Genomic DNA, 12500 nt, shown 5'->3' on the forward strand with positions numbered 1-12500 from the left:
AGACCTGGCTGAACAGCTAGCTGGTGGCAAATGTTTTATATCTGCCTATATTAAATGATATATCAAATATCAAATATGAACAAATAACATTTCTGATGTTCGTATTTTTCAAATTTCTCGCACGCACATAGTTTTCATTTAGCAGCTGATATGTCATGCTAAAACACCTCTTGTTTCATTAATAATACATAATTAGGCGCACTTTACGCATCTCCTCCCATCTCTTTGCGACGAACACCCACTTTCCCTTATACCCTCCCAGCAGCGGGCAATCTGCGCTTTTACTCAAGTGCGGCGCCTTTGGAAATACGGTTTTATGTCTTTACCCGCAGAAATTACGCCTGAAATGGGCGCAATCCTGTTAGTAAATGAGGCCCTAAAAGAGGTCCTAGAGGGGCGGTTAGTTCCTGCAGTGGAAAAGCACCTAAACTTCACCATTTTGACAGAGAGTTTGCAGAAGTTGAATGGCTGCAGACATTACAGCCTGATAAGTCAACGTACACGTTAGAAACACGCGTCACGTCACGTTGTGTCGGAACATTACGTCCAAGCTACATCCCATTGTTGCATCACAATGCATCGCATTATTGCATGGAGAATTTATTTTAGACTGTGACGGAGTGCCGTCCCTATGGATGAGTATGAGCTCTGACTTAGCCTGGCTCTTTGGCATTGTGGTCAGGGTGCAGGTTTGGTATCCCATAGTCCTGGGTTCAAGCCCAGGTGGGGGTGATTGCTATCTCCCCTCGCTACACAGACACACACACAGTACTAATTGCTAGATGCTAGTGGCTATGACCCATAGGCATGGATCTAGTCCAGATGTCGTCTATGGTCGTTTGAATATCAGAATATTGTCACCTTATTTCACATTGCATCTTTGGCTCTTTATCCCATAGTGCAAATAAGAGAGAGGGCGTGTTCAAGCATGGATGATGGCGACCCAAGATGGCAAGCCAAGCTAGTGACCCAACCCCCCCCCCCCCTCCTCTTAAATAATGTACAGATTTGCACATTGTGAACTTTTTCAACTGCATTGCAGTGTCTAGGGTTTCCGTGCAACCATTGGCAACCACCTTAACTACCATAGCCTAAATGAAAAAAAAAAAAAAAAACATGGCATGACTTTCTCTCCTCAGGTGATTCGCTGAAGAACCACAATGGAATGAAGTTCACCACCTACGACAAAGATAAGGACACCTGGGAGAAGAACTGCGCCAGTCACTTCATGGGTGGCTTCTGGTACCTTAACTGCCAATATGCCAACCCCAACGGGCTCTACGTACCAGACTCAGGCTCTCCGCATGGGCCCGTGTATGTCAGCTGGGACACTTGGAAAGGAAACACGTACTCACTTAAGACAATGACAATGAAGATGAGGCCGCTCTCACAGTGTAGCAGTTAGATGTCTCTTTGTGTGTGTGTGTGTGTGTGTGTGTGTGTGTGTGTGTGTGTGTGTGTGTGTGTGTGTGTGTGTGTGTGTGTGTGTGTGTGTGTGTGTGTGTGTGTGTGTGTGTGTGTGTGTGTGTGTGTGTGCGTGTGTGTGTGTGTCTGTTTGTTTGTGTGTGTGAGTGTGTCTATTTGTGTGTGTGTCTGTTTGTTTGTGTGTGTGAGTGTGTCTATTTGTGTGTGTGTGTGTGTGTATCTGTTTGTGTGTGTGTGTCTGTTTGTTTGTGTGTGTGAGTGTGTCTATTTGTGTGTGTGTGTGTGTGTGTGTGTGTGTGTGTGTGTTTGTGTTTGTCTTTAGTTGCTTTCTCAATCATATGTCCAAAAGTATAACAGTGTACATGAGTTGACCAAATTTCCAATAAAGTTACGCTCACCAAAATCACCAACTCCGCACTGAACTCTCAGAGCAGGGAAGGGTTAGACTGCAATCAAAATGGAGGCTTAGTGTGGGCACATGCAGTTGTATGTAGAAATGTGGGACAAATCACTTCATGACATTTTGTTGTTTTTTGTAAATTTTTTTAGGTGAAAAAGAGATAAATACAACCCCTACAACTTTAGACAAATTAAAAAATTAAACAGTTATTGCAGTTATTGGGCCCAGGGTTGCCCAAACCTTTGCACACAACTCTACGTGTGTGTGTGTGTGTGTGAGTGGTGGGAGTGTGTGTGTATGTGTGTGTGTGTGTGAGTGGTTGGAGTGTGTGTGGGAGTTTGTTTGTGTGTATCTGTGAGGTGAGTGGAGTGTGTGTGTGTGTGTGTGTGAGTGGAGGGAGTGTGTGAGTGGAGTGTGTGTGTGGAGGGAGTGTGTGTGTGTGAGTGTGTGTGTGGAGGGGGTGTGTGAGTGGAGTGTGTGAGTGGAGTGTGTGTGTGGAGTGTGTGTGTGGAGGGGGTGTGTGTGAAGGGATGTGGTGTGTGGAGTGTGTGTCTGTGGGAGTGTGTATGTGTGGTGTGTGGTGTTGTGAGTGGTTGGAGTGTGTGTGGGAGTTTGTTTTGTGTATGTGTGAGGTGAGTGGAGTGTGTGTGTTTGTGTGTGAGTGTGTGTGTGAGTAGAGGGAGTGTGTGAGTGGAGTGTGTGGTGTGGAGGGAGTGTGTGTGTGAGTGTGTGTGTGGAGGGGGTGTGTGAGTGGAGTGTGTGAGTGGAGTGTGTGTGTGGAGTGTGAGTGGTGTGTGGAGGGGTGTGTGAGTGGAGTGTGTGTGTGAAGGGAGTGTGTGTGTGGAGTGTGTGTCTGGAGCGGAGTGGTGTGTGTGGAGGGAGTGTGTGTGTGAGTGGAAGGAGTGTGTTTGTGTGTGGAGGGAGTGTGTGTGTGGAGGTAGTGTGTGAGTGGAGTGTGTGTGTGAAGGGATGTGTTGTGGAGTGTGTGTCTGGAGGAGTGTGTATGTGTGTGTGTGTGTGTGAAGTGGTTGGAGTGTGTGTGGGAGTTTGTTTGTTGTGTATTGTGTGAGGTGAGTGGAGTGTGTGTGTGTGTGTGTGGAGTGTGTGTGTGAGTAGAGGGAGTGTGTGAGTGGAGTGTGTGTGTGAGGGAGTGTGTGTGTGAGTGTGTGTGTGGAGGGGGTGTGTGAGTGGAGTGTGTGAGTGGAGTGTGTGAGTGGAGTGTGTGGTGTGGAGTGTGAGTGTGTGTGTGGAGGGGGTGTGTGAGTGGAGTGTGTGTGTGGAGTGTGTGTCTGGAGGGAGTGTGTGAGTGGAGTGTGTGTGTGGAGGGAGTGTGTGTGTGAGTGGAAGGAGTGTGTTTGTGGTGGAGGGAGTGTGTGAGTGGAGTGTGTGAGAGTGTGAGTAGAGTGTGTGTGTGGAGTGTGTGTCTGGAGGGAGTGTGTGAGTGGAGTGTGTGTGTGCAGGGAGTGTGTGTGTGTGTGGAAGGAGTGGAGCGAGTGAGTTTGTGGAGGGAGTGTGTGTGTGGTTTGAGTGAGTGGAGGGAGGTGTGTGTGTGTGTGTGTGTGTGTGGTGTGTGTGTGTGTGTGTGCGTGGAGGCGAGTGGGTGTGTGTGAGGGAGTGTGTGTGTGTGTGGTGTGTGTGTGTGTGTCGTGTGTGTGTGTGTGTGTGTGTGTGTGTGTGTGTGTGGACGGAGTGGTGTGTGTGTGTGAGTGGAGGGAGTGTGGTGTGTGTGAGTGGAGGAGTGTGTGTGTGTGTGTGTGTGTGTGTGTGTGTGTGTGGACGTGAGGTGTGTGTGTGTGAGTGGAGGGGAGTGTGTGAGTGGAGGGAGAGTGTGTGTGGAGTGGAGTGTGTGTGTGAGTGACTGGAGGGAGTGAGTGGCAGTGTGATGTGTGGAGGGAGTGTGTGTGTGCTGTGTGGAGTGTGTTGTGTGAGTGAGTGGAGGGAGTGAGTGGAGTGTGTGTGTGGAGGGAGTGTGTGTGTGTGTGTGTGTGTGTGTGTGTGTGTGTGTGTGGACGGAGTGTGTGTGTGTGTGAGTGAGTGGAGGGAGTGTGTGTGTGTGTGGAGGGAGTGTGTGAGTGGAGGGAGAGTGTGTGTGTGTGTGAGTGGAGGGAGTATGTGTGTGGAGTGGAGTGTGTGTGTGAGTGACTGGAGGGAGTGAGTGGAGTGTGTGTGTGAGTGAGTGGAGGGAGTGAGTGAGTGGAGTGAGTGTGTGTGTGTGTGAGTGGAGGGAGTGTGTGTGTGGAGTGGAGTGTGTGTGTGAGTGAGTGGAGTGTGTGTGTGTGGAGTGTGTGTGTGGAGGGAGTGTGTGTGTGTGTGGAGGTAGTGTGTGTGTAAGTGGAGGGAGAGGACACGTTTGCATGTCTCCCCTTCCTATCATTACCTATAGGGTGTGGTCTTACAGTTTTTCTCCATTGCTTTGGCTCAATTCTTGAAACAGAAATTACATTCTCAAAGCTCTAAGTGCATTGGGCAATATAGCCTATATGGTTTCAGCACAACTACATAGATCACCTTCAAAGGTTCATATCTCACCCAAAACAGTTAATTCAAGCTTCAAAACCAAATAATTTCTCATATAAATAGTCAGTGCCCCCAAAATTAAAATGTCCTTCTCAATTGATGTGGCTCATCTCTCTCGAAAAAAGGACATTCTCAAAGCTTTAAAATACATTTGCCAAAATACCTAGATGGGTTTAGCAAAACACTATGGCACACCTGCAAAAAGGTCATATCTCTCCCAAAACAGACAACTCATCAGTCAAAACTAATTCCTTTTCTCATACATATAGTCAGTGCCCCCAAAATGAAAAGTCTCTTTGGCATTGTTTAAACACTGCAGGTCAAAACGTTTAGATGTTTTGTCAGTATGGCAGTGGGCCATAGAAATATCCCTCATCTGCACATTTCAATCTTGGCTTTAGTCCTTTGACACTGAATGGTTACTGTAGTAGATGTTTTCTTTCCAGAATACTATGTGTATCTAAACAGAAAAAGATTATGTAATTCAAGAGGAGCCAACAAGGTTTCACATCACATACTGTATTGCACTCATACTGCCATGGAAATTGTTACAGTAATTGCCAAACAGAAACAAAAAATGTGTTACAGCACAATATTACTGTCAAACAATAAGCACATCAAAACTAAAATGATGAGCGAGCCACGGTGGAAGCTAACATTGTCCCACACAATAACAAATGTAGGCAAGTGAGGCCCTACCAAACCCCCCCTCATGTAGAGGGATAAGATCAGGGTGCAGGCGGTCCAAGAACACCAGGAGCTTCTGGTGTTGTATGGGCCAAGACTGGGAATGTGGGTGACTACACCATTCTCTGAAATGGCAGTACACATGGTGATGTTGCCCCTGCGCTGGCCTGGGACATCCACCCTTGCTCCTCTTCCTCTTATTCTTCCTCCTCTTCCTCGAGCAGGCAGTTGCCCTTGGTTGTTTCCCTGGCCAGGTGCTTCCATGTTCATAAATTGTACCGAACTTGGTCAAGCTCTAGATATTTGATGGAATAATTTATACCTCCTGGATAGGACCTGTTCAGCTAACTAAACTTACCGTGTGATTGTTGATCGGATGTGTGAATTCTCCCCCTTGATTAGTAAAGTTCTAGTTGCACCTTGAAAATTAAGCCGATGATCCAAGAGATCCATATTACAGTATATATCATGATGTTTTCCATGGTATTATGTGCCTGAAGGATTTTGACAGTGGAGTGAACTTTTGTGCAGGTGATGATGTACAAAAGGAAATTATGCCAACATGTTTTGCAGAGACCAACGACTTGACTGAGAAGCAACAGTCAGTTTAGACCAGCAAGATATATTCAATTGGTAATTGGGCTAACTGAAGGCAATTGAACCTAACCATTTGCAAAGATGTGCTAAATCATTTGAAATTTGTGCAAACTGTAGGCAATTGTACTTGTCATTTACAATAATGTGCTAATACAATTGCAATTTGATTAAAGGAATGAGAAATTCAAATCTGTTGTGAACAAGTGCACAGTGGTTTGGAGGTTTGCACGTGTTGTTTTGAGAATGTCATTTCTGTTTCGTGAAATGAGCTAAAGCAATGGCGAAAAACTGTAATACAAGGTAGGCCATTCTCTGAGCATCAGGCTTGGAGGGTGTCTCCACACTGAAATAAACTCCAGAAATCCTGACTGCGTCTTTCGGTCAGTTCTTCAAGTTCGGCGTGCTCATTAGATTATATCACACACACACTGTAAAATAAAGGCGGTAGAGACTCGAAGGAAGTATTTTTTATGCTTGTCTGCCAGTTAATGTGATGTGTTTTGATACCACGGCACAGATAAAGTTTCAAGTATGAAGAAACTACAGCATACCAGCACGCAGCATTTCACACCCATTTTGACCTGCATGGTGGGGACACAGAAACCATGACAACAGAGGAATGGTGATATGATGATAATAATTCTGCTCTGTTTATCACTAAATCAGCCAGCGTTGCTTCCTTACTTTACTAGGACATGATTAAAAATATGATACTTTGTTTTTATGTTATAGGATGATATGATACTTATTTGATTGAATCATGAGAGAGCAGAATGAAGACCTACAACCCCTACAACTTTAGAAAAATAAAAAAATTAAACAGTTATTGCAGTTATTGGGCCCAGGGTTGCCCAAACCTTTGCACACAACTCTACGTGTGTGTGTGTGTGTGGGAGTGTGTGTGTATGTGTGTGTGTGTGTGTGTGTGTGAGTGGTTGGAGTTTGTGTGGGAGTTTGTTTGTGTGTATGTGTGAGGTAAGGGGAGTGTGTGTGTGTGTGTGTGTGTGGAGTGTGTGTGTGAGTGGAGGGAGTGTGTGAGTGGAGTGTGTGTGTGGAGGGAGTGGTGTGTGTGAGTGTGTGTGTGGAGGGGTGTGGTGAGTGGAGTGTGTGTGTGGAGTGTGAGTGTGTGTGTGGAGGGGGTGTGTGAGTGGAGTGTGTGTGTGAAGGGAGTGTGTGTGTGGAGTGTGTGTCTGGAGGGAGTGTGTGAGTGGAGTGTGTGTGTGGAGGGAGTGTGTGTGTGTGAGTGGAAGGAGTGTGTTTGTGTGTGGAGGGAGTGTGTGAGTGGAGTGTGTGAGTGTGTGAGTAGAGTGTGTGTGTGGAGTGTGTGTCTGGAGGGAGTGTGTGAGTGTGCAGGGAGTGTGTGTGTGTGTGGAAGGAGTGGAGCGAGTGAGTTTGTGGAGGGAGTGTGTGTGTGGTTTGAGTGAGTGGAGGGAGTGTGTGTGTGTGTGTGTGTGTGTGTGTGTGTGTGTGTGTGTGTGTGTGTGTGTGTGTGTGTGTGTGTGTGTGTGTGTGTGTGTGTGTGTGTGTGTGTGTGTGTGGAGGGAGTGTGTGAGTGAGTGGAGGGAGTGTGTGTGTGTGTGGACGGAGTGTGTGTGTGTGAGTGGAGGGAGTGTGTGTGAGTGAGTGGAGGGAGTGTGTGTGTGTGTGTGTGTGTGTGTGTGTGTGTGTGTGGAGGGAGTGTGTGAGTGAGTGGAGGGAGTGTGTGTGTGTGTGGACGGAGTGTGTGTGAGTGGAGGGAGTGTGTGTGTGTGAGTGGAGTGTGTGTGTGTGTGTGTGTGTGTGTGTGTGTGTGCGTGGAGGAGTGTGTGAGTGAGTGGAGGAGTGTGTGAGTGAGTGAGTGGAGGGAGTGTGTGTGTGTGGTGTGTGTGTGTGTGTGTGTTTGTGTGTGTGTGTGTGTGTGTGTGTGTGTGGAGGGAGTGTGTGTGTGTGTGTGTGTGTGTGGACGGAGTGTGTGTGTGTGAGTGGAGGGAGTGTGTGTGAGTGAGTGGAGTGTGTGTGTGTGTGTGTGTGTGTGTGTGTGAGTGGAGGGAGTGAGTGGAGTGTGTGTGTGGAGGGAGTGTGTGTGTGTGTGTGGAGTGTGTGTGTGAGTGAGTGGAGGGAGTGTGTGTGTGAGTGAGTGGAGGGAGTGTGTGTGTGTGTGTGGAGTGTGTGTGTGTGTGAGTGGAGGGAGTGTGTGTGTGGAGTGGAGTGTGTGTGTGAGTGAGTGGAGTGTGTGTGTGGAGGGAGAGTGTGTGTGAGTGAGTGGAGTGTGTGTGGAGGGAGTGTGTGTGTGTGTGAGTGGAGGGAGTGTGTGTGTGTGTGTGGAGTGTGTGTGTGTGTGAGTGGAGGGAGTGTGTGTGTGGAGTGGAGTGTGTGTGTGAGTGAGTGGAGTGTGTGTGTGGAGGGAGAGTGTGTGTGAGTGAGTGGAGTGTGTGTGTGGAGGGAGTGTGTGTGTGTGTGTAAGTGGAGGGAGAGGACACGTTTGCATGTCTCCCCTTCCTATCATTACCTATAGGGTGTGGTCTTAATACAAGGTAGGCAATTCTCTGAGCATCAGGCTTGGAGGGTGTCTCCACACTGAAATAAACTCCAGAAATCCTGACTGCGTCTTTCGGTCAGTTCTTCAAGTTCGGCGTGCTCATTAGATTATATCACACACATACTGTAAAAAAAAGGCGGTACAGACTCGAAGGAAGTATATATTATGCTTGTCTGCCAGTTAATGTGATGTGTTTTTGATACCACGGCACAGATAAAGTTTCAAGTATGAAGAAACTACAGCATACCAGCATGCAGCATTTCACACCCATTTTGACCTGCATGGTGGGGACACAGAAACCATGACAACAGAGGAATGGTGATATGATGATAATAATCTGCTCTGTTTATAACTAAATCAGCCAGCGTTTGCTTCCTTACTTTACTAGGACATGATTAAAAATATGATACTTTGTTTTTATGTTATAGGATGATATGATACTTATTTGATTGAATCATGAGAGAGCAGAATGAAGACCTTTAGACTGCATGCCACCACACCACTTTATTTGAGTGAGCATCAATCCGTCCTGTGATTTTCTTCAGGGTATGTTGAGTTTGTGTGGCTGAGTTTACTCATATCTCAGGGTATACCAGCACAAACATGTACAACAAACAAACACAAACGTTAATGCATCGCTTGTATTTTTTGCCATTACATTGCTGATTGAACATTTATCGGAATGGGTGAGTGTGGGACAGAGCGCTCACCCTACCTGTTCTCAAACCCAGATAACACAGGAGGGATGGGCCTTTTTTACCAATGACGTATTCTTTTGCACAGCCCAATGCACCAGTATATCTTGCAGTGATCTGATAGGATCCGGCAGTCGTCTGCATCAAGTTTTGAGAGCAACTTCACTCGAACGGTACGTGTGTTTTGACGTGTCGTGACTGTAAAAAGTGTTGGGTCATCTGCTTCTTTAGAACGTACTTTAAACCTTAGATATCACATCTGTTGAGTTTATTTTGTTATGGACTGATATGATTTTATGAGAGAGCAATTAAAGACGTGTGAATGTAAATTTGAACGTGAAAATGTATGAAAAACACATGAATGAATCGCTTGTAGACAGCGTGCGTGCGTGCGTGCGTGCGTGCGTGCGTGTGTGCATATGTGTGAAAAAGAGCAGAACAGTGAATTTCTTCATCTGACGATTCTAGAATTCCGGTGATCTTCTCGAGTATTTCTGGCCTCTCAGACTGTTGATTTCATTCATCATTTCCAACAATGATGGTAAGACTAAAAATGAAAAAAAAAATTGATTTCATATTATTTACATTAAACTGGTCAATTTAATTTGTCTTTGCCTTCCTTCCCTCTTTCCCTCCTCTCTAACTATCTCTCTGTCTTCCATTCTTTCTCTGTCCAGATTCAGTGTGTTGTAGTTCTCCTCCTGCCCTGGCTGGGGCAGTGTCACCTTCAGTATCCTACTGACTGTGCAGACCTGCTCTCAAGTGGCAGCAGAGTCAGTGGGGTTTACACCATCTATCCTGATGGCGTTAGCTCTGCTGTTCAGGTTTACTGTGATATGGGCTGTCAGGACACCAAGGAGGAGGGAGGATGGACTGTGAGTACATAATCTAGTTGAACCATGACACACACACACACGCACACACAGACACACACACACACACACACACACACACACACACACACATACACACACACACACACACACACAGGAGGAGGGAGGATGGACTGTGAGTTTTCTCTCAGTTGTTTGTTTCTTCAGTAGATCTCTCTCTCTCTCTCTCTCTCTCTTTCTCTCTCTCTCTCTCACTCTCTCTTTCTCTCTCTCTCTCTCTCTCTCTCTCTCTCACTCTCTCTCTCTGTCTCTTTCTCGCTCTCTTTCTCTCTCTCATTCTCTCTCAATAAACTAACACACCCAAGATGAGCGAAAGCATAGGAGCCCCCCCCCTTCTATTTCTCACTCACTCTCTCTTTCTGTCTCTTTCTCTCTCTCTCTCTCTCTCTCTCTTTCTGTCTCTTTCTCTCTCTCTCTCTTTCTCTCTCTCTCTCTCTCTGTACACCCAGTCCCACAGGGCCACCTATAATGGCCAAGTGCATCAGAGATAAAAAAAATAAACATATTGGAAAATTGGACAAAGGTTGTTGGTTCATTTAAAGTGCTATAAGACATTAACAGATGGATTTCCAGATAACAGGGAAAGCTTTCATAACACTGCATGTTATTATTCAGCTCTCGGAATGTTATATGCATACGGTCTGACACATGATTTTTTTTAAATGATTATGGAACAAACAAACCAAATGTTGGACACATTTTTATCTGTTGTTAGATACACATCTAGTTCTGTCTCCTGTCTGAGGTTTCATATGTATGCAGGTGTTTCAGAGGAGAGTGGATGGCACAGTGAACTTCATCAGGCCCTGGAACCAGTACAAGGACGGGTTTGGGAACGCCTCTAGCGAGTACTGGCTGGGTAAGGTCTGATTGCTGACTAAGGTGTAGCTCAACCTTGCAGAAATTTGTATTCAATGATCATGTGTGGAAGAAATATTTTGGTTGTAAAGATTGTTATGTTGCACTTTGTGCATTTCAGATATTCCCTATTTAATGTGACTAGTTTGAAAGTGATTTACTAGACCAACCCAACCAGACCCAACCAGACCAATGGCCGACTCTAGTTTACTTGATGGAAGCTTTGTTGTTTTCTGGCTGCAGGATTAGAGTCACTACACCAGCTCACCACCAACAGGAAGTACGAGCTGAGAGTGGACATGGAGGACTTTGAGGACAACAGGGTTTTTGCCAGGTACTCCTCCTTCGCTGTCGGATCAGAGAAAGAGGGGTACAAGCTGACTGTCGGTGGCTTCACCAACGAAGGCACTGGTGAGTTGGGGAAATGAGAACTTAAAGATGGGGTGTGTTTAACTGTATGCTCATGCTCATAATGATAGCCTCTGCATGTGACATGGTGCTGTATTTAGTCAAAATATTGAAATTTAAAATTGTACAATAAAATGAATGTATATTATATAAATATATGGACAGATAGATATAGATATTTATTCAGAAAATACATATTTCATTGAAATAATTGATCTAATATTTCAAGTCAAATATATTTAATATTTATTACACGGCTCTTCAGAATGCTGCAGAATGTTCCATTAATGTTCGGAGGTCCGAATGAATAATGAACGCTGCCATTGCCAACAGGTTTTGTGCTTCTGATTCACATCTTTCATATTATTCCGCAAGGAGTCTGTTCACTCAGTGTAACAAGAATTCATTGTAATTTGAAGTCAACAGTTAATGTGTTGCTCTGTAAAACCTACAACTTTAATGTTCTATTGACATTAAAGAGTATTTTACTCAGTGGAACTTACCAATCAAACAGCCACAAATTGGACATTTGAATTCGTATGTGTATGTGTATGACACATGTATTTATTTGCTTTTAAAGGAGACTCTTTGGCTCGCCACAATGGGAAAAAGTTCAGCACGTTTGACAAGGACCAAGACAGCCATCATACAAATTGCGCCGACATTTATTTTGGGGGCTACTGGTATGACAGATGCCATGTTTCCAATCCCAATGGCCTTTACTTGTGGGGCCCTACAAGCCACCATGCTGTTGGTGTGTGTTGGAAGGCCTTCAAAGGATACGATTATTCACTGAGATCCATCACTATGAAGATTAGACCTGTGGCTTAGGCAGCTGTTGAAGAGTCTGTGTGTTAGAAGGGATGCATTCTGAAGAAGTGCACATATTATTAACTCTCTCTCTCTCTTCCATCTTTCGGGTGTTTATGAAGCGTGAAGTGGGTCATATCAGTTCCACTGCCTACACAAGCTTACTGGAACTTAATCAATATAATGAACTTAATTGGACAGGGATGCCATTTTATTCAACTAAAATACAGTTGTTTTACCTCTGCATTAGTCAATCTATTTGTGTGTTTAAAGATCTTTCTTACACGATGGTCTGTGCAGATCAATGTCTTTATAACTGTAATGGGTGTGGTGTATTTCTCGGGGTGTTAAAGCATAATAAAAATCTGAAGCATAATTGTTGCCCTGTCCTGGAGTTTATACTTGGATCTTGAGCCTACAAAACCCTATCAGAGCTTAACCTTTAAAAATGAACGTGTTAATAAATCAACAAGACATTAAGATGACATTTTTCTTCAGCTGTAGCTGTAAGGTTTCCATGATTTTCTTCATGTTTGAGACTCTTGCTGATCTGTCTCTCCCTTGATGGTCTATGCAGTGGTAAAGCTTCCTGTGTAATGGGTGATTATTTCTGGGTGTTAAAGCTCAGTGACTAGTCAAGTGTGTTCACCTGTGTAGGCCCATGTAAATATGACTTCATAACTTTGTGATGT

The 12500-nt window shown here is 45.1% G+C and overlaps 2 protein-coding genes across 2 annotated transcripts in view; both read left to right on the plus strand.

Annotated features, from left to right (window-relative positions):
* Nucleotides 1–1484, plus strand: part of LOC105893685 (microfibril-associated glycoprotein 4-like) — an 8259-nt gene extending 6775 nt beyond the window's left edge. Inside the window, exon 5 of the mRNA XM_031561765.2 lies at nt 1140–1484. Within this exon, the coding sequence (XP_031417625.2) occupies nt 1140–1405 (266 nt within the window). The 3' untranslated portion in view covers nt 1406–1484. The remainder of the gene's footprint in view (nt 1–1139) is intronic.
* A 6961-nt stretch (nt 1485–8445) lies between these two features.
* LOC105893686 (microfibril-associated glycoprotein 4-like) lies at nt 8446–11946 on the plus strand. The gene is made up of 5 exons (XM_042703416.1): nt 8446–8462; nt 9486–9714; nt 10495–10591; nt 10834–11001; nt 11579–11946. Exons 1-5 carry the CDS (start codon nt 8446–8448, stop codon nt 11827–11829), a joined length of 762 nt encoding a protein of 253 aa, XP_042559350.1. The 3' UTR covers nt 11830–11946.
* Nucleotides 11947–12500: the final 554 nt, after the last annotated feature.

This window comes from Clupea harengus, chromosome 24 (genome assembly GCF_900700415.2).
Source record: "Clupea harengus chromosome 24, Ch_v2.0.2, whole genome shotgun sequence".
In the NCBI taxonomy this organism is placed as follows: domain Eukaryota; kingdom Metazoa; phylum Chordata; class Actinopteri; order Clupeiformes; family Clupeidae; genus Clupea; species Clupea harengus.

Excerpts from the sequence above, each read along its gene's own strand:
- LOC105893686 (XM_042703416.1), top strand. Across the intron at positions 10,592-10,833 it reads CTCTAGCGAGTACTGGCTGG|GATTAGAGTCACTACACCAG; the intron begins GTAAGGTCTGAT and ends TTCTGGCTGCAG. Across the intron at positions 11,002-11,578 it reads CTTCACCAACGAAGGCACTG|GAGACTCTTTGGCTCGCCAC; the intron begins GTGAGTTGGGGA and ends TTGCTTTTAAAG.